At 39.8% G+C, this 21,142-nt stretch overlaps 2 protein-coding genes across 2 annotated transcripts; one reads left to right on the top strand and one right to left on the bottom strand.

Moving 5' to 3' along the window:
- Positions 1-301: 301 nt before the first annotated feature.
- LOC131974005 (uncharacterized protein C3orf20-like) lies at positions 302-10,869 on the bottom strand. The gene is made up of 18 exons (XM_059336162.1): positions 10,729-10,869; positions 10,552-10,646; positions 10,002-10,480; positions 8,323-8,376; positions 8,147-8,246; positions 7,000-7,212; positions 6,717-6,866; positions 5,745-5,862; positions 5,178-5,303; positions 4,969-5,085; positions 4,621-4,792; positions 4,105-4,312; positions 3,547-3,630; positions 3,057-3,414; positions 2,762-2,878; positions 2,037-2,179; positions 873-989; positions 302-698 (listed from the first exon to the last, which is right to left on the bottom strand). Exons 1-18 carry the CDS (start codon positions 10,780-10,782, stop codon positions 593-595), a joined length of 2,811 nt encoding a protein of 936 aa, XP_059192145.1. The 5' UTR covers positions 10,783-10,869; the 3' UTR covers positions 302-592.
- LOC131974006 (methionine aminopeptidase 2-like) lies at positions 10,754-20,965 on the top strand. The gene is made up of 12 exons (XM_059336163.1): positions 10,754-10,837; positions 11,351-11,653; positions 12,468-12,581; positions 12,804-12,866; positions 13,499-13,601; positions 13,905-14,066; positions 14,324-14,505; positions 14,753-14,847; positions 16,031-16,127; positions 16,212-16,315; positions 18,559-18,674; positions 19,696-20,965. The coding sequence occupies exons 2-12, from the start codon at positions 11,479-11,481 to the stop codon at positions 19,946-19,948; spliced, it is 1,464 nt and encodes a 487-aa protein (XP_059192146.1). The 5' UTR covers positions 10,754-10,837; positions 11,351-11,478; the 3' UTR covers positions 19,949-20,965.
- The last annotated feature ends 177 nt before the right edge of the window (positions 20,966-21,142 follow it).

Raw genomic sequence — 21,142 nt, 5'->3', positions numbered from 1 at the left:
ACTTTATCATCATTACGCAGGAATTTCCACCCACGCATGTCTTTCCACATCCTCATCATTCCTAATATTACCACCAAAAGTGTGACTAAAAGGCTAGAAATATGAGTGGGAACCAGCTGATGCTTTGTAAGCTATATTAGATGTAACATTGAGGAAGTGAAACTAAAAAAACTCATCACTGACACGGGTGACGTCTTAATCATACCGTAACTTTGTCAGCAGTTTGATTAATCAGTCACCCTTACAGGAATCAGCTCTGGCTTACAGGAAAGATGGGAGATCAAATCAACAACATTAGAAATAACAGGGTAGCTTGGTGTTTTTATTAAATCTCCTCATTGTAAAATGTTACAATAAATACAAATATTTCCCATAGATATTTAAATAATATGAAAATCTCACTGAAACATTGTGTTAAAAGATCTTCAACCCTAATGCCTGAAAGGGTTTTACTTCTTATGACAAGAAGTTTAAAAAAAATAATTGCATTTCAGATACAGATAAAGCAGTGCTGTTAATCTGCATTATAAACAAATGGTGCATTTGGAGTTTGATTGCACACTACAGATATTTATATGTAACTGTTGCATATTCAGTGTGTGATGACAGGAACTCGAGGCAGTGCTGAAGTCTTCTTTGGTTTGATCCAAAAGCTTCTCTGTCGTTTGTTTGATACTTCAGGATCTTGGTTGTTTTTTCTGTTAAGGAAGAAAACATCAAGGTGTTAATTCATATCTAATATTGTGTTAAATGACAACATGAACAGAATCGGAGGCAGTAAAAACAATTACGAGAACATGAGTTACAGTTTCATCATGTTCCATTTCAGAAATCTGCAGGGATGTATAAAGAATATTAATTCCGTCACATACCTCTGATTGGCCTTTTCCTTTTCCACTGAGGCAGTCAGTGTTGTGTCATCTCCTCTTTTTCGTGTTGCATTATGTGAGCTGTGAGCATCTGCGGCTGCTGAGGTAATAACTGCATCACTGCAAGGAAAGGGCAAAGTACATTTACAAGTACAATTTGGAGATCCCTGTACTTTACTTGATTATTTCTATTGAAGGGCTTTTTATATTTAACTTATGAACCATGTAGACTTTAAAATATGATTCATTATTGTTATTCAACTACGCAAAAGTTTATATTTAATTCACTGAAAATATTAAAAAATGTGGGACAAGATATAAGTCCTTCATACCACAAAATAAGGCATTCAACACAAAAAAAACCACGATATGCATGTTTATATACAAAATACACTTTGTTGACATTCATTAATCTAGTCTTTTTTTTTTTTTTGAGTTATCTGATTTGAAGCAGATAAAATTAGCTCTACCTCCAACCATCTACAACATTGAAGTACTGCTTATGTATTTATTCATTATAAGTATAAGTAATGATCTACTAATATAACGCTGACAGGGGCCAATCTGCCCAATAGGTACATTTACTTTTGATACTTCAAGTACATTTTTTAATTCAGTAAAATTTTGAATGCAGGACTGTTTTTGTAGATTTTTCAGATTTTCTATGTTTTAAATCTTATACACACTTGTACTACTTAGTGCATATAATGTGCTCTTTAAAAGCAAGCTATAAAAAATATTATACATTTTATATTCTACTTTCATTGATTGACACCAACATTTAATTTTAAAAAATGCATGTATTATGCTTTAATGTGAGATCAAAAATTGCATTTTGAATGGGTTTTATGCGCTCAACCTTAAGAGTGTAATTTTGGTTGGTACACAGTGTATTTTAATCTTACTGCAGGAGCTGAGCTGGAAATAACAAGATCAAATAAAAATACACAATCTTGCCAAAATTCAAATGCATGAACACAGCCAAAATGATCAAAAAATTAAAAATGAAAAGCAAGTAAAATGCGCTTAACCTGCCCTGAGGGTTAAGTAAAGTGTTTTGATGATGATCACTGTTTTGTTTTAGGTTTAATTCCCTCATATATTCAAACTACATCACTACATTTTTCATAGTAAATCAGATTCGCACTGGGTATGGTGCAGCACTACCTGAACTGGTAGTCTGAAGGCAGGCTCAGGCCTAATCTGTAGTCACCCCTGGTTCTGGAGATTTGCTTTTGAAGGTCCCTGACAGAGCAGCTGTCACCACCGAATATGTAGCCCACAAACAGCAGCTTCCCTCTGATGTACATCTACCACAAAAACAAGGAGAATTTACACTAAATATGGGCAAAAGGAAGAAAAAACTGCACTTTTCAATGTGATTTAAAAAAAAAAACATTTGTCCATTTATCTGTATTTACATTATAGAGAAGTGGTTTGCATCACCGTGTTGATTCTATGTTTTCATAACATAAGAACAGTCAGTCAGTCGAATATTTTGAGATTTCACAACACAGGATCTTACACATTGTACAGTGTGAGAAAATCGTGTGAGAAAATCGTGTGTCTTCTGTTTGATTTATGGACTGAAGGAGGGATTTTCATGTTACAGCAAAAATCAGTGGAGCAGCTCTCATGACTTTGGGCTAAAAACTAGACCACCTTTTTGTAATTAAGAAGCGCCATCCTTCACTGCCTGTCAGCCTACAGTATTTTTTATAATAAATGTCTGGGTGTCTTGGAAAGGACAGCATCTCACCCCCCCCCCCCCACCCCCCACTATACTGTCACCTCTCCTGGTCTGGGCAAGCACTGCTGCTGCCCCCCAGTGGGAACCGTGAAAACCTGCACTGAGCAGAGCCTTCAGCCAAGCCTGCAGTGAGTTTACTGACCAGGACCATCCCAGGAGCAGCGTTGTGCCGCTGCTGCAGCAGGATGTTCTCCGATGCACCGCTGGGCTTCCCTGTTGACATCTCATAGCGCACCAGGCGAAATGAATCCATCTGGCACTAGATTAGAAACAGCACCTGTTACTGAGTTTTCAGAAATACACTGCACTGTATCCTGCTGTATGTCTTTTACTGGCCCTTTGTCTATGCAATCTATGATCAAAAGAAAAGAAAAAAATGCAGCTTTTTGTGTTTTTGTTATTTTGTCTGCCCTTTGTATGTAAGACTGCAATTACACCTGAGAACAAGGCATGGTTCTGTGCTTGTTCCTCCTCCTGTAAAGCTGCTCCAACATGTCCTGACCGCGTGCTGCATGCGTGTTGACGGGTCGGAGCGGCGGAGTCACACACACCACCAGGATCTGTTGACTGTGTGGAGGCTGGCCCATAACGAAGGCATCGTACTCCAGGTCCGTCACCACTGGCATCAGTGCAGCGCTGCAGCAGCACCGCCTGCGCCCCCCCTCCCGCAGCAGGGCAGCTCTCAGCAGAGCGGGGCACACTGTGAGAGGGGTGGAGGGGGTGAATGATGGTGGGGCTGGACAGCGAGTGACAGCGGAGGGCTGCAAATCTGCACTGTTTGGAATAATCACTGACCTGGTGGGGTGGGGGTGATAGTGAAGCTGTCAGTGTAAATATACTCTTGCTCTTATAAATTGCAGTAAATGTCATATTCTGCACAATAACATTTGAATGTGTTTCTGTGACTGTCAGGAATAGAAGCCTTACTCAGGTTGGATGTTGCCATAAATTTGGAGAGGTCCTATCTGTGTGACACAGGGTTCCTCCTTTGTTTGCTTTTTCTGTGTTTTCCTGGCAACATAAAGGTCATAACAGTGAAATATTATAGATTATTTATATATATATATATATATATTACATAATTCAGTATGAGCAAAGTCGAGCAGAGTCAAAGCAGCTAATCAATAAACAGTGTGCTTCTGTTTTCAGTAATGAAATCACTAGCATATAGATAGATAGATAGATAGATAGATAGATAGATAGATAGATAGATAGATAGATAGATAGATAGATAGATAGATAGATAGATAGATAGATAGATAGATGGATGGATGGATGGATGGATAGAAAATCTCTTTTTAGTTGTTTTGATCTATTTGTAGTCTTTTTGTTTCTTTTTGTAGTAGGTTCCTGTTTCTTTGTGGTCATTTTGGGTCTCCCTGGTTAAGTGACATTTTGGCAGTAAAGGTGGAGGGGCTGACACTTTGGGGCCCTGGGCCTGTGCCCGGTAGGCCCGTTCAGTAATCCGTATTGGTGTAAAGTTACCTTGGCAGCTTGATGTTGGAGTCCAGAGGTCTTTCTGCTGCTGCCGACGGATGCCTCTGCAGCTCCTGTAACTCATTCCTGCCCTCCTCAGGCCGGACCGGTTTAGCATCTGCCCGCAGAGAGGGCAGAGCTGCTGACTGTACCTCCCTCCTCAGCCTGGTCCTCAGTGGGGCATCTGGCATCCGCTTTGTGTCAGGACACCTGATACCTGAAGGAGAGGAAGAGGTCACTCAGAAATGCACACAGACACCGAGTGACACAAGTGACCGTGAACAAGATCCTGATGGAACTATTCAATAATGTTGAGTTTGCAGGAAGAGATGATACTGTAACTTTTTGCTTCACTGAACCAAACTCTGAACAACCTTACTGGGTCAAATTGACTCACTTTTATCTGCACTTCATATTTTAATAACTCATAATGTTCAGTACATCCCACCCACCGGTTGCTGTTTGATCCCAGCAGGGAAGCGAGAGCACACATTTCAGAAAAGCTAAAAAAAGGGCTGTGCTCACCAATGGCCACGCGATAATAATCCAGCCAGCCGTTTAGGGTGGTTCGTACCCTCTGCTGGAGCCTCTTCAGCTCCCTGCCAACATGCCCTCCTCTTCTCCACTCTGCTGACGGCTCCTCGAGCCCCTCCACCTCTCTGACCATCTGGAGGACCTCCCGGGAGCTCCCACACACCTGCCATACATCATTTCTCGCATGGTAGATTATATGATATAGAACAACATAAGGCCTTTATTTAGAAAGCTGTTGTATGGAAAGTGACTCGGTGAAGGCATTTTCAAAGGTATTGTTCTATTGTAGGTTTCATGCCTCCGCTGAGGCAATGTCATTAGCTGATACAAGTCTCTTACAGGTGTTAGCGTCAGGTTCCTCTTGCTCTCCAGGACCACAGCAGGGGATTTTATCTTCCTCCCCAGCACGAGGTCGTGAGCAGAATCGGAGGTAAACTTTTCTTCAGTCTGCAGAGTCTGTCAATCCAGAGTCGACGAGATATATTAAAGTTGTTTGTCATGAATGTTATCCTTCTTTCTCTTAATTTTTCTTGTTATTTTAATCTCACCGTTTCCTCTGACTGATTAACACTGGACAGGGCAGAAAGAGGAAGTTGAACACTTTCGTTATTGCACCGGAAGCTGAGCATTGCAGAAGTCCCACTGAACAGCCTCACAGAGATTACACCTGACAACTGTAGGAGACGAGAAAGACATTAACAGGTGTCTATAAAATGAAATGATTGTGAGCACTCATATATTTTGCTGAATTCATCCATGGTTATCTAATGTGTACGCTGCAGGCCTGTTATAAAACCTCTCTTGGACTTGTCAGAGGCGGTTAGTGTTTGTTCGTCAGGAGGTCATGCGTCATGCCTCACATGCCCTGCTCTGCTGACCCTAAATGTGACATTTCCCATATGCACATCTCAGAATTATCTCACATGACAGGTTCACCCCAGATTGTGACTGCCATTGTCACTGAATATATTTCATGTCTGGAGATTACCTCAGGCCTTCTTTCTGTGCAATATGATTCTGTTTGTTTGTTGCACAACAAACATGGATCTAAAACAGTAACTATAGAAAAAGTTATGGTAGTGTCAAAAGTCGCTATTTTAGAACAGTGGCTGCACCTGTATAACAATCTTCTCCGTCAGTGTGCGTGTATGCCAGCTCCACTCCTTAGTTATGTTCCCATGATCATCACACATGAATCCACCATCCTGGTCCCACACTGCTGTGATGGCAGAGCTGGAGGAAGATTTTACACATCATTAGAGATGTCACACATACAGAATTATAGAAAGACAAGTTAAAGCCATTCAGCATTTTGGAGGGTTTTTTTTGCTTTCTTTAAGCGAGTATGATTAGAACATCGACAGCAATCTCATGTTTGTGTGTTAATGGTTGTGGAGTACTGTTCTGAAGCCTTGTGTTTGGCTTGTGGTTTTTGCCATCTTGTGTTTTTGTTTTTTGGAGCCAGAAGTGACCATATTTGGACGAGAGGGTGGACCTGACTGGGAACCCAGGTAAGTATAGCAAACGCTTTGGCACCAGCTAGTGGGAGCAGGTGAATCCATGATTAACAACTGTGATTTTATTTGAGATTTTGGCTTGCAAAAAACTTAAACAAAAATGTACTTACTGTAAAATTTCTTTTAAAAGTCTTTTAGTAAAACCAAACACTGACCAAGACATTTTTAGGTTATCAAAATGGTACATTTAACTTTGATGAAGTGAAGCAAACTATGAAAGGGTAAAAGTTCTAAGATGAAAACAAACAAGGAAGCCACCCCCCAAATGTACATGAGAAAGAATACAGGTCTAAAGCACTTCCGCATTGGCTTTACTTTACACAGAGGCTATGTCCACTACTTTGCTACAGCCTATGCAAAATATACATTTTTTGTTGTTAAATTTAAGTCAAAATCAAATCAGCAGAGGCAGAGATATCAAAACATTATGTCCCCAATATATCTCTATAAATATAGGCCAAACTTTGGAAAGCTCTCTCCAGAGCCACAGGAGACATTATCCTGACTTATTCCCAGTGGAGCGCCCCTTTCACTTATTCACACATTCTCACATATCAGCGCTGAACTCACCTCAGAGGGTGTGTAACAGCCCCGTGCCCAAACGCAGTGATGGTCGCCAGAATAACGGGACACTCGCTGTCACTGAACACATTGGTATAGAAGCCTCCGCAGGGCAGACCGGAGTGGCTCTGGCATACTGCGACACAACCAGACGGATGGCTGAGAGTGCGGGTCAAAGGTCAAAAAGTCAGCTGCAGTGACACATTAGCAAAATGTCGAACACAGCATTTGCTTCTGGGACAAGTACTAGAATTTTATATACTTATGAATAAACATGATGAGAGAAGGATACTATATGAAGGAGGAGCCGTCGTTGATCCTGTAGTGTAGTTTCTGCCGGACCGGATCCTGCTGCTTCACTTCTGGTATCTGGGGCATCCCGTTGACTAGAGCAGCAGGTTGGGCCTTTCTCCTCGCTCGCCTGTCCTTTAGTTTTGCCTTTGCATCACCATAGTGGCGGAGTATGAGGGGTCTGTTCACTCTCTCTTCAGCTGCTTGAAGTTTTCTATGTGAAAATGAGGTCAATTTATATGCCTAAATAACTGATCTCTCATTTAACATTTAACACAATAGTTACATTACAAAATAATACATATCGAAGTTTTGGGAACAGATAAAGAAATGTACACAATTAAATATTTTACTTGTCAGTAAAAAAACATTATTCCCAAAACAGATTAACGTGAGGTTACAATCTCGAAGATCTCTGTTTCGCTGTTTTGGTGGCATCTATAATGATAAACTATCATTACAGGTGTATTTTTGAATCTCACTTTTACTTTCAAGTTAAGTTACACTAAGTTTCATCATCTGTAGTGATCGTTCTTTTCTTTTTTGTTCCACCATAGTATGTGTTTATTCACAATGCTAGCAGAGTGAGTCTACAGTGTAAGTCCCGTCTTCCCTCTCTGTGGACAAACCACTGTTTGGTGACGGAAAACGGCCACTAACTGTTCACTGCTTGTGACTTTTCCAAAGAATGTCGCCATAGACAGTTCATAATACTAATCGTTACCAAAAATCATTAGCTGTTAAGGGAAATGTCGGGAGGTCATCGAAATCGATAAGATTCATTCATTTGTCTGGAAATCATGAATATCTTTTGAAAAATGTGTGCCAGTTCATCTAATATAATAATAATCTAGCGATGTGTCCCCTGATTAGTGAAAACTTAAAACCTGCTGGTGGCACTAAATGAAATGTCAGAGGATCAAAGAAGCCATTAAGATTCATCCTCTGTGACCCTGGTCTCTGCATTAAATCCATCCAATAGTTATTGACTTTCCTCAGTCTGCACCAGTGTGCTGGACCGTCTGATCGAGCAACATTGCAATCTCTAAAAAAATCTGATCACCTGATGAGAAATTTTGGATCGTAACCCCCCAATTTGACACACATTTGCTGTGGGCTAAATGCAGCAGCAAAGGTTAACAACATACTCAGGACTTCTTGCTGCCTGGAGTCGCTCCACCACCCACTGACTCAAACTGATCTGCTGAGGCTCATCACAGGAGGGCTGCTTCGGCTGGATGATCCAACCTGGACATAAATTACATCACGCTGAGGCAGCGAGACAGACAAAAAGAGTCATAAACACATCAGCTACATGTCGTACCTGGATTACTGCAGCTGCTGGAGATGGAGAAACTGATGGAGGAGGAATTAGGAGCTGTGAGGGAGAGAAAATATGGATTTCTATCAATTTATCAGCTGAATTCTTACATTCACCTTTTAATTGAATCTGTCCGGACAATACTGGCCATATATCAGTCACTGACGGTGGCATCGGGGAACTAAATAATGTAATACGATAGCTCTGTAACTGATTAACAGACAGCAGTACATCTGTGGCCAGCGAGCAGCTACCTTGTCCTACCTGGTAAACTAATCCTCTCACTTCCACAAGCTTGCAACCAAAGCTGTCCTCACGTTCAGTCTAAAAAGGTCATGAGAATATACTTAATGGTTTTCAATTTATCACTTTAATTGTGTTATTGTCTAACCTACATTATGTTTTAACTACAGCATGTAGTCTGTGCAGCCTTATTGTCAGTTTTACATATTTGTACCCACTCAACCATTTTCTAATAATGCATATTTTATGAGGGATGAGCGGCTTAATTGATGGCTAATAAATTATTTATTAACACTTTGTAAGCCAGTTTCTGCCAAGAGATGAACAAATTAGATGAGAAGTTTGTTTTCTCATGCAAACCTTCAAATTATGTCTTACAAAATATGACATGATATGATATGTTCTTGTGAAACAGTCGGAGTGACTTGGTTAAGTTGAGAAAAAATATCAGGTTTGGGTTAAGATGAAGGCCTACTTATAATTACGAATGCAAAGTAGAAAGTGACGCTGAAAATAATACTTACGCACAGATTGACTTACAAGTTGAAAAAATAAGTTAATAAATTGACATGAGCAGTAGTTTCCTGGATGAAAGTCCTGCATTTAAAAAAAATACTTTTCCACCCAAACTCCTCTGTAGGCCTACTCGGACTTTGTTTCACCTCACTTCCTCCTTTGCTCCACTAGAGGTCATCACCTGCACCTCCTCTTTAAAAGTCTATTAGACAGATTTAATTTGATAATTAAATGGCCAAAATGTATTTTAGACTATTAATAGTAGCCGAGTAAAGAGTTATACTAGTCTTTTTCCACAAGTTTCCCTCGTGCCATAGGCCTCCTTTTGACGTACCATGAGTATTAAAGGTACTTTAACTTTTCATCCAGTTGTTTTCTTTTCCTGACAGAAGTGGGCTTCCATACAAAAGGAATTTATAAACCTCTATTGAAATTGAGTCTGCATTTCTCATGCGTGGATTTGAGCTAACTGGTGGTTCCGCCCAAACGCCTCTGTACTCGGATGTGTTGCTCTATACTGTATCGCCTCACTTCCTCCTTTGCTCCCAAACGGCCACTAGAGGTCGCCACCTGCACCTTCTGGCTCACATTTATGGGGGTTTTATATGAAATATAGTGCATTACTTTCCATTGGTATACTTACAAACAGTGAATGAAAACAGTCTCTAAAACTATAAACACGTCTAAGTTATAAGATACTAAGTATGTTTTATTTTTATTTAGAAAATGTGTCAAAATTCATTACAGGGTATTTATTATAGCCTAGTAAAGATTTATACTAGTCTTTCTCGCAATTTTGACTCATGTCATAGAGCTACTCTTGAGTACCATGTGTATCAAAGGTATTTTAACTGTTCCTCACGTTGTTGTTTTTCCTGACATAAGTGGGCTTCCATACAAAAGTGACCAAGTGGTTTATTTACCTCTATTGGAATTGTGTCTGCGTTTTTTCACATGTGGATTTGAGCTGACGGGTGCTTTTCTCACAGAGGGAGCATCATTTTCCACAGCACACTCTCCTCCTCTCCCTCCTGCCTCCCTCTTGTCACTGGCGGACACCTGCTGGGAACAAGCTGCATCCAATTTAGCGGAACCTTTGGACTTTGGTCGTTTTTCAGTCTGTTCCGAACTTCTCAAGTGAACCGACCCCGCAGCTGTTAGATCCTTCCAGGAGTAATTCAGAATATTTACAATCCCGTGAGGAAGCCGGCCCTCCTCAGTCCACTTATGTTGTGAAAGTAGTCGAGCCACTTCGGTTAATAACTGCGGGGCTGCTCGCCTGTATGCATCCATCGGATCCTTTATGTTGAGCGCAGGAGAGGTATCAGGTTTAGCATCTCCACATGTTTCACCTGACAGCCTCTGAGAGAGCTCTTCACTTTCTTTGTTGTCATCTCGATTGCTAGAAAAATAAGCATGCTATTAGATACATAGAAAACAAACAAAAAAGCAGCAATAAGTGATTTTTATTACCTGTGTGTTGCATCTTCGCACTTAATTTCTTCAATTGCCGAGTTAAAATGCAAAATGCTGCTTCGTGTCCCTTTAATCCGGCTTCGTTTTGTTGGCTGCGGACAGATGAGGCACAAGGTTAATAATGTCGTGCTGTTTCTTTTAAACCACAGTCAGCAAAATCAATCATTACCCCACCTGGTCAAAGAAATACAAAGGGCCAGTTCTGGGTTCCGCAACAGAAGAAGTCATTATTTCCTTGAAGAAAATCCACTTGAATTACCACTAAGGAGTCGCAACATAAAGGGTAAAACGCACTTTACGCCCTTGCAAACAACATACCAACAAACCCGAAGTGTAGTGCTTTAAAATCCTGCTTTCACTTCTGTAAATGAGCCTCTATCCGCTCAGTGTGCTGGGTTTGTTGCCTGGATACACAGTTCTCCGCCCGTTTCCAAATACTCGCGATACGCACCATTAATAATCGACTTTAAGGATTCCTGTGATAAAACTACCAACAAAAGATTATTCAAGATAGCACATAAGTTGTTTTCCAATGTGAACACACAGGAGAAGTGCCACACACAAGTCTCAGTGAGGAGCTGCAGTCACAGGTGCGCGCAGTAACCTGAAACTCAGCGGCTGGATGTGATGCATGCAGTGCAGCTTTTACAGGCCATTTATCATGAATGATGGCCACACAACTAAGCATTTCAGCCTCCACAGAACACTGTGTTGGTGTCCTATGTGTTTGTCCCCAAAGTATTTCCCCTGGAGAGAGAAAAAAATCTGATGATAAATGAAAGTTTTTGCTCCTCAGGATAGAGGAGGATCGTCTTCCTCCACTCGGGTCAAGTTGTTGCACATGGATTGTCTAATAGCTCATTATTGGCTCAGCTTCCTCCAGCACACTTTTCTGCTTTGACCACTGGAGGCTCTCAGCAGCTTATGCGTCACTTCATCTCTCAGTCGCTGATCATGGCGGAGCTACAGCTACAGCATGAAGTGGAGCCTCAACTTCTCAATGGGGACGACTTGAACGAGGAGAGGGAAGACGCGGACGCCTCGGAATCAGTGAAGAAAAAGAGAAGAAAGAAGAAGAAGAATAAGACCACCGCACCAGGTATGAGGCATCACTTTGAGGTTTAGAGAATCGGGTATAAAAAAAAAATAGCGCAAAATTGTCACCTCTTGTGCCACTCGATAAAGAGCACGAGCATCAAATATGCGGGACAGGAGACTTTTTCAACCTGTCAGGTGGCATTTCTGTCCCGCTGTCCCAACTCTGAGCCGCTGCAGCCGGACCTCAGGGCGCTCATATGGAAACGGGACAATCTCTAAAAAATTATGAATTTACCATCAAAACTGATTGAAAGCTGTTATTTCAAGATATGGGTGGAATGATTTTAAATATTACTCAAGATTAAATATGTTTCATCCTTTAAATCCCTCTGAGCTGCATGAAATTATGTAATAGAAGTATCCACAGTTTTAGGGGAATAAGATGAGAACCACTCTAATGCAAAAAAAGGAGAAAAGAATGATGATAATTGCAAAATTGCAGGATCTTAATGTGGGAAAATAATATTCCAGAAAGGCTGAGTTTTTTAACCTGACCTAAGATAAGTTTGGTCCACACAGCGCTGTGTATGAAGGGCTAAATGTCATAATGCTGCAAGGTACATATGCCCTTGAGGATATTGACTCCCAAGGTATAGAAAGAAATTATGCACAGACCCTGCCAAGTTGAGCCGTAGAGGAAGCACTTTCTTGAAATGACTGAAACACAAATAATTGACTCTATGTGTGTGTGTGTGTGTGTGTGTGTGTGTGTGTGTGTGTGTGTGTGTGTGTGTGTTTGTATGTGTGCATGCCACTGGTGCACACTGGTGTGTGTTCACCTGCACATGCATGCACGACGGTGTGTGACTTTGCAGCAGGGACAAACGAAGCTGAGAGGGATGGAGAAGCCGGAGGTGTTGGTGATGTGACGAAACAGTTGGAGCAGCAAACACTGGAGGACAAAGAGAGGGAGGAGGATGGAGAAGAAGGTAACTCCTCACCACCACTTCATCATCATCATCATCATCATCATCATCTGCAGTGGTGATGGTGTTGAAGTTTAAGCTCCTGAAAGTGCACAGCAAAATTCAGCTTGTCCATATCTGCAATGTGATATCTGATTTTCAGTAGCACACTGGGACCTGTGCCCATGCTGCTGTCGATATTTCTCACTTTACAAACTGTATTGGAACTAATGATGCTTTCAACAGATGTGGATGAAGGAGAGAACTCAGCTGGAAAAAAGAAGAAGAAGAAGAAAAAGAAGAAAGGATGTAAGCCAGGTTTTTATTCCCTTTCTCAGTGCAGTGAATGCATCACCACAGTCAGCAGCTAATCAATCTTTAGCAAAGAGCATTCGCATTTCCTCGATTAAGAATTTGAATTGAAACTGCAAATAACATCACAGTGGCAACATATTTAACGTCACAGATGCACATAAGATTTTCTGTTTGATTTGACTGCATCAGAGTGACTCATTATGTAAATACAACAGGTGCAGGTTGACTTGGTTAATTAGTGTCATGAGAGTTACATAATGCAGGACTGACACGAAGGTGTAGGACAAAATACCACAGGACCTTACATATTGAGTCGACAGGACAAAATTAATGACCTCATACTCAGTAATGCCAGTGTTACAGTGTGGAGTGAACAAAGTCATCCTAAAAAGTGCCCTACATATAAATCATTTGAATCCATTATATGATACAAGTGCTTTTATACTGCAACAGACTTTACCAGCAAGGTGGTTTCTTTTACTCAAGAGCGTCTTACTTAATTAGATCTGCAAGTCAGGAACTGCTCTGTATTCTCTAGCTGGGTTAAAATGTTAATGTCATGGACGTGGGGAGGATAACTTGTGTTTTCTTTCCTCTGCTTCTCCTCCTCACTATCTGGGCCACAGTGAAGGGACAGACTGACCCTCCCTCAATCCCTATTTGTGAGCTCTATCCCAGCGGAGACTTTCCAAAGGGAGAGGAGTGTGAATATCCACCATCGAAAGACGGGTGTGTGACCTCCACATCGTCCCTCACACTCAGCAGTAGTCTACCACTGTGTGACATGCTTAGTTTTTATTTAGCTCTCTCTCTGCTTTGCACTTATTCATATTTGGACAACATAATGAGGTTCGGAGTCGTTTAATTTCCTGCCGTAGGAGCAAATTAATTTTGTCAGAAAAAAGTATCAACATGACTTTCACCTGTGCAGAGTTTCTAAAAGAGTGTGTTGTATGCTCATTACCTGTGTTTGTATAATGAGAAAATAATGAGTTCCTCCTCTCTGTGGTGTGCCTGACTACCCCCCACCAGGCGCAGTGCAGCGTGGCGGACCACCAGTGAAGAGAAGCGTGCACTGGACAGGGCCAACGAGGAGATGTGGAGTGATTTCAGGGAGGCAGCTGAGGCACATCGGCAGGTGCGCTCGTACGTCCAGAGCTGGATTAAACCAGGGATGACCATGATTGACATCTGGTGAGACATACAATGAAATATTGTCCTTGAGCTCCAATTAATTTACTTTAATCTGCTCATACCTGCCGGGGCTCATTACATACTGAAAATATCAGCACTTCTTTGTCCTCGCCTGCAAGAGACCGTTTTAAAATTATCAAAAAAAAGCATGACTGCTTTTGTGGCTTCACTCTCTTACGGAAGCTTTATCTGCCCTGACAACAGTCTCATTGTCCTGTCATCCATTGTCCCTTCGTGCTGCTTTCTGTTTCTGGCAGTGAGAAGCTGGAGGACTGCTCCAGGAGGCTCATCAAAGAAAACGGGCTCAAGGCGGGCCTGGCCTTCCCCACCGGCTGCTCCATCAACCACTGTGCTGCCCACTACACCCCAAACGCAGGAGACCCCACGGTGCTGCGCTACGACGACGTCTGCAAGATTGACTTTGGAACGCATATCAACGGTACCAGCTCGCTAATAAGTTCTTGTGCTTTTTCAGTTCTGCTTTGCCATTTCACACTTGGCATTTATTACAACATGGTGAAGTGATGATTACTTTATAATTCATACTGCATGGAATAAACTGTTCTCGTAAGTTAATTAACTTCCACTTCTTTTTTTTTTTTTAGATTAATTTATTCTGAAAGTTCCTGTAAATAATAACTTCACAGAAAGTGTTGTAAGTAACAAAACTTTTTTTGGTCTTTCAGGTCGAATAATAGACTGTGCCTTCACCGTCACTTTCAATCCAAAGTTTGACCGGCTGCTGGAGGCTGTGAGAGACGCAACAAACACAGGCATTAGGGTAATAAAGCTCTATATACTGCTGCTACAAACAAATCCTGACTACTTAGCAAGGAAGGAGAATTATCATATTCAGAACACATTTACATTAATGTTTAATCTATCTTCCAATTTATTACAACTAAGCCTCTACACTTTATCTTTACTTCACATTATTTACAACTTTATCATTCATGTAAATACATAATGACTTCACATAAAACCCAGCAGAGCTTCAAACAACTCGTACATGAACGTGAACATCTAATCATCAACATACATAACTGTGAACACTTGTGATGGTCTGTGGGGCCTTAAATCTATAACAATCTGTGGCAGAGGAAGTATTCAGATCCTATACTGCAGTAAAAGTACTAATATTACACTACAAGTAAAAATTCTAAATTGGAAATATTTTAGTTAAAGTATATAGTATATTACCAGGAAGATGAAGTTTTAGTATTAAACGTAAAAGTACCCAATGCAGTAAAATCAAAAAGATTCAATTAAATAAAAAAACAACAACACACACAAGAAAACTCAAAATCGAAAAAAAAGAAAAAGTAAATTGCTTTGACACCATATTTTATAAGCTATTCTCATGGTTTTTTTTTACAAAAATCCAAATTGGTGAAGTAACTAGCTGCCAGATATGTAGCGAAGTAAAAAAAGTACAATATTTCCCTCTGAAATGTAGTGGCGTAGAAGTGGAAAGTGGCATGAAAACAAAAAGAAACATACAGCAAACTTTTAGTATTTTTACTTAGTTATGGGTACGCTTATAAACCTATGAGTATGCTTATAACTAAGCTGACAACAATGCTTTATATAAATATTTGTGTCCTGTATTTTTATATATTATTTAAAATCACAGTAACTAGTAGAAGTACTATATTTCCCTCTGAAATGTAGTGGATTAGACGTATAAAGGAGCTTAAATTGGACATCAAATTGTACTGTAGTATTTGACAAATTGTACTTTGTTACTTTCCACCATTGGTTATTATATAGTATTGTATTTAGAGTTATTCAGAAACTGCTTTTTGTTTTATTAGCGGTTTGTTCCATATTTATGTCTTAGTAACGACTCAGGAGTTTGTGTGCTTTACACTGTTTCTGCTTATAAATAACACACGTCACATCACAATTAGGGCTGCCTGTTTGTGAGAAATGTGATGATGTGAGTAAAAAAAAGTCTGCCTCAGTTTGCAGGAATTGATGTGCGCCTGTGCGATGTTGGTGAGACCATTCAGGAGGTCATGGAGTCTTACGAAGTAGAGATAGATGGGAAAACATATCAAGGTAATACAAGGTCTTTTATCATCTGTTCTTTCACACACAGAGCTGCTTTATTCATTAAACCTGTGTGTGTTTTTTTATTCCTAGTGAAGCCAATCAGGAATCTCAATGGCCACTCTATCGGACAGTACAGGATACACTCAGGGAAGACGGTCCCTATCGTTAAAGGCGGAGAAGCCACGAGGATGGAGGTTTGTACAGCAGCGGATTATTACTTCATCCGTGCCAAAATGTGGATGTGACTAGATTCTGGAGCACAAAACAACACTGCAGCATCTTTTTTTTTTACTGGAGTGCCTGAAATTAAACCTTTATTAGCTGCCTGACCTTGCATATAAATAAACCCTTTTTAATTCTTGAGTGTAATTGGAAGAACATGTGGCTGGTTAGGGTTACGACGGGGTGTGGAGAAGTGTTCCAATTCACTGCTCTAACAGCTTCTTAGTCACCCTCGTCAGCACTTTAATTACACCTTTAATGGAATTACCAGCCGCATCGAGTAGCAACACGTGTTGAAACTCCGGCCCCTCATTTCATCTTAAGAGCACTGAAATGTGGGTATCCAGAGTTCATTGACAGAACGCTACTTCACCAAGGAGGAACATGCCTTTGCACTATCATACATTTCTAGAGAGGGATGAACAGCTGCAGTGCACATCTGTATTTGGACAGAACTGAGCATTTTAATTGGCAAGTTGCTGCGTTAAGCATTTACCTGATGGTTCCAGGAGGGTTGGAGGATGGGGTGGGGTTGCTGCTGAGGTGGCAGCTTTGCATGTTGTATTTTTAGCTGAAGTGTGTTGGTGTAACAGGGCCATTACCCTCTCTTTGTGATCAGAGAGTGCACGGCTGGAGTGGCAGCTGGGCGTGCCACAGGGCTGCTAGCACTTTGACTGATTATCGGTGCAGTGTGGAGGGTGTCGCAGTGTTATCAGCTAATACCACAGGGACTCCAACAACAGCCACGCGCTGATAGAGACACAGAAAACGCCAATGAAACTCAGCCAATCAACCCGCACGAGGTGCTGCTCCACAAAGGACACTACTGTCCTTAATAGACTGCACATGAATATGTCAGCCGCTGGCATCTTGAGGTTTTTATTAAACTTACTCCCACTGGAGTGTTTTTGTCCTTTCAGCAACATCATCAGCCCTGCATATAAAGGTGCATAGACACAGACACAGATTGTCATAGTAATTCTGCATTTTACATCAACAACTAAGGATGCACCATATATATCATTACTAATAAATGATGGGCTGGTAATGGGAATATAATATATATATATACATATATATATATATATATATAAATATATAGTTATATTATTATGCGTTTTAGAAGGAAATTATTGGCTAATAATACAAAGCCAAATTCCTTTCACTGACTTCAACATCTAACTCCAGTATAGATGGTGGTGGTGGCTTGTCAGCAGTATTAATAATAAGTATTAATACATTGACATGTCTGATCAGACAAATAATGTCAAAATATTTCATTTGAATTCCTTGGCAAAATGCTCTATAAAAGCCACATTTGTGGAGATTTTTGATGTACTTCACTAGAAAAGAAACGATTTTAATAGTATAATAGTATATAATAATCAGAACTATTCTTTGTTTTGTTGTGTTAAAATATTAATGTCAGGTAGATTTGGTCAGAGACATGGAATACGAAATCATCCATCTTTTCTCACTACATCAAATATACTTAATGTTAACACTGTGTTCGTGTGCACATTGCGTTGTAAGGTAAACCAGATAAATGTTTGATGCCTCCCACAAAAATAAAGTAGGAAAAGGGGCACCAATAGCCACTCATAGTAGCACATGGTGCAGTGACAATTAGAAACCAACTTAAATCTTCCATAAAGAATCTATACAGTGCACCACTGCCCCAAAAACACCCAGTCTGAGGCCCCTTCCAACAACATCATGACAGCTGGATAACATTAGATAGGAGAGTCAGCAGCTACCTGTAACTGTACCTCTAACTGGGCTTCTTTGCCTGGGGCTGCAGAATCTAGGAACACCAGTGCAGATGCCATCTTTATGCCCCTAAGCTGTCAAGAGCACTGAAACAGGCAAGAAATATAGAAACCCCTTAACTCATAATGTCTGCCTCATGGTATATTTCCAGGAAAGTGCTCAGTAAAACATGTTTGTATTGGTTGTGCACGTCGTAATTAACGCAACAAATCCGGAAAATGCACTTGCACTCACCGTTGTCACGATGTGCTTTATTTTACGTGCAGGTTGTGTTTATAAAGTGCCCTTACCATCAGGTGTGCATTAACTACAGTGTATACATTTATTTTTTAAATATTACAATATTGGTTTTCTTATTGGTATGGGCCATGATAGCCTGAGAAGCATGTCCTTCATCCCTATCAATAACTAAATAATAAATTGTATCTTTTTTCTTGCCTTTCAGGAAGGTGAAGCTTACGCCATTGAGACATTTGGCAGCACAGGAAGAGGTGCCGTCCATGATGACATGGAGTGCTCACATTACATGAAAAACTTCAACGTTGGACACGTACCAATCAGGTTCTGCTGTTTTTATTCCATTTCTGTGCTGAAATGCTGATTCAGAAATGTATTTATAGGTTACTTTATTCTTCATATTCAGTCTTTTCTTTTACCTACCTTTACTTCAGTTTTATTTGTGTACACTTGTGCAAATAATATACATTAATATACATAGCCTAAAGAACAGATAATGTGATGAAGATCTTCAGAGTGGCACCCTCCAGTGTGTATTTTAATCCATCAGAAACGGAGAAAAAATACATTGAAAGGATCGGAAAGAGGTGCAAGGAGACATTGATCTCGATGAATATTGATTCAGTGATCATTGATCCAATAGAAAACTTGTGATTTACACCCCTTCATGCTAGTAGACATCCTTATAGAAGTACACAAATAAATACAATTAAAATTAATTAATATTATTCAGCAGATTAAACACATAACCCTTAAGGATAACATTGTGGAGATAAGAACAAACCTTTGACAGCTTTCTTGAATCGTGAGGGTGCCGATTTTAATTTCTCATAACACTGAACCTCTGTTAATTAAACCAAACTGTAACTGAGATGTTTGACAGCTAAGTGGCCTGAGTTTATACATATTTCTCGTAGAATAACTGTGGAATTGATGACTGCAGGTATATTGTTAATGAAAATATGAGGGAATGTTCCTGTTCAAGGAACTGAATATAAATCAATCTGTAGTTGGTTGATTTGATAAACACTGATGATGCCTGACTGGAGAAACAATGGTTGAGATTAACAACATTTATACAGTAGATGAATCTTAAAAGGACAGTTCACCCCAAAATTAAATGAAAAAGATATTTTTTTCCTTTTACCTGTTTATCAATTAAGATATCTGTTTTATGTATTTTTTGAGGACCTAGATAAATAGCAGGACAGGCAAGAGGAAAAATATGGATTTTTTTTTTTTTTTTTGGGGGTGAACTGTCCCTTTAGAGTTTCTGAAGACAAAATCTATAGAGTCGATCTCCACTTTGTCTCACTATTGACTCTGTGTTGTTACTGTGCTGCAGACTTCCAAGGGCTAAACATCTGCTGAATGTGATCAATGAGAACTTTGGCACTTTGGCATTCTGCCGCCGCTGGCTGGACCGCCTGGGCGAGAGCAAGTACCTGATGGCGTTGAAGAATCTGTGTGACCTTGGCATCATAGACCCGTACCCACCTCTCTGCGACATCAAGGGCAGCTACACCGCCCAGTACGAGCACACCATCCTACTCAGGCCCACCTACAAGGAGGTAGTGAGCCGGGGAGACGACTACTGAGCATGCGCCAGAGCTCAAGGCGAAGCAGGAGGAGCATGACAGCTCAAAGACAACAAACCTCTGCAGACTGATCGCAATTATGCAATATTTCTCTGACCCAAATTTCCACTGCTTCAGCACCTTTAGGTAATTATTGTAGCAAGAGCAAAAGACTTGTGTCATGGCAGTAGCTTACTTACTTACTAGTATTTGATTCCGAAGGAGAAGAGCCAATAGACAAAGGGCATATCTTAAAAAAAAAAAAAAATGTAGCGTTGTCATTTTAGTCATATTTTAATCTGCTGCTTTTAGGAAATATGCAAAAGAAATATATGCAAAAGGAACATGCAAAAAAGGTTTTGGCGAACACCTCGCCATGAAAATGCTTTGCTTCATTGCGTTGTTAAGAACTTGTAAGGAAACTGCAATGAAATATTTATATTTCTATATTTATTTGCTCTATTTTAATTTGAGGCAGTTTTATAAGAAATAAATCTTTATAAATCTTGCATCAATTACTGTGTGCATATTTATAAATACTCAAGAGTTTAGCATACACTATCATAAACATCATTAGTGCAGGGAAAAATTGATAATTAGTTATTTTACTTAATAAAAAAATGAAATTATAATTATTAATGTTTACAAATGATTAGTAATGCTATAAATTTGTTATTTTAACAGTTGAATGTGGTACATATAACATTTTACATGCTATATTTAGTATTTTTTAATAATTAAGAAATGCTTTGTAAAACTTCTGTAAACATTACATAGATATGGCTGTCATAAAGTTGCAACTGGTGATTACAACACATTCATAAACGGTTTTTTTAAATAATTTGTAACGCACATATATATATATACTGTTTGGATTGATATTATCTGTGCACTAATAATCACTTCTATAGCTCACCAGTAAAATGTTTAATAGGGCCAAACTAATGCAACTAGATGCTTTATGGATCACTTATTAATAATTCAATTATTATAAATAAATTCCCCCAAAAAATGTTTAAAGATGATAAGTTAACAAATTAATTATTAATTATCAACAAATACTATTATAGTAGAACTACTATAGTATAGTATAGTAAAATGTGATAGTGTTAGCAACAAGAAACTGTTAAATAACATAAATTATAGCTAATAATTAGTAACATGATTATCATTTCATTGTCTGTGGACAGCAAAATAACTTAAACTTAAGTTTAA

The sequence above is a fragment of the Centropristis striata genome, chromosome 6 (genome assembly GCF_030273125.1).
Source record: "Centropristis striata isolate RG_2023a ecotype Rhode Island chromosome 6, C.striata_1.0, whole genome shotgun sequence".
Lineage (NCBI taxonomy): Eukaryota > Metazoa > Chordata > Actinopteri > Perciformes > Serranidae > Centropristis > Centropristis striata.
The sequence above is the reverse complement of the archived record's forward strand: the minus strand, read 5'-3'. Positions and strand labels throughout refer to the sequence as shown.

Bases quoted from the DNA above. Each gene is read 5' to 3' on its own strand.
- LOC131974006 (XM_059336163.1), top strand. From the start codon at position 11,479: ATGCGTCACTTCATCTCTCAGTCGCTGATCATGGCGGAGCTACAGCTA. The intron at 11,654-12,467 runs GTATGAGGCATC...GTGACTTTGCAG, and splicing joins GAATAAGACCACCGCACCAG to CAGGGACAAACGAAGCTGAG. The intron at 16,316-18,558 runs GTTTGTACAGCA...CTTGCCTTTCAG, and splicing joins GAGAAGCCACGAGGATGGAG to GAAGGTGAAGCTTACGCCAT.
- LOC131974005 (XM_059336162.1), bottom strand. From the start codon at position 10,782: ATGACTTCTTCTGTTGCGGAACCCAGAACTGGCCCTTTGTATTTCTTT. The intron at 4,793-4,968 runs GTAAGAGACTTG...GATGTATGGCAG, and splicing joins GGAACCTGACGCTAACACCT to GTGTGTGGGAGCTCCCGGGA. The intron at 3,631-4,104 runs GTAACTTTACAC...TTATGTTGCCAG, and splicing joins TCCAACATCAAGCTGCCAAG to GAAAACACAGAAAAAGCAAA.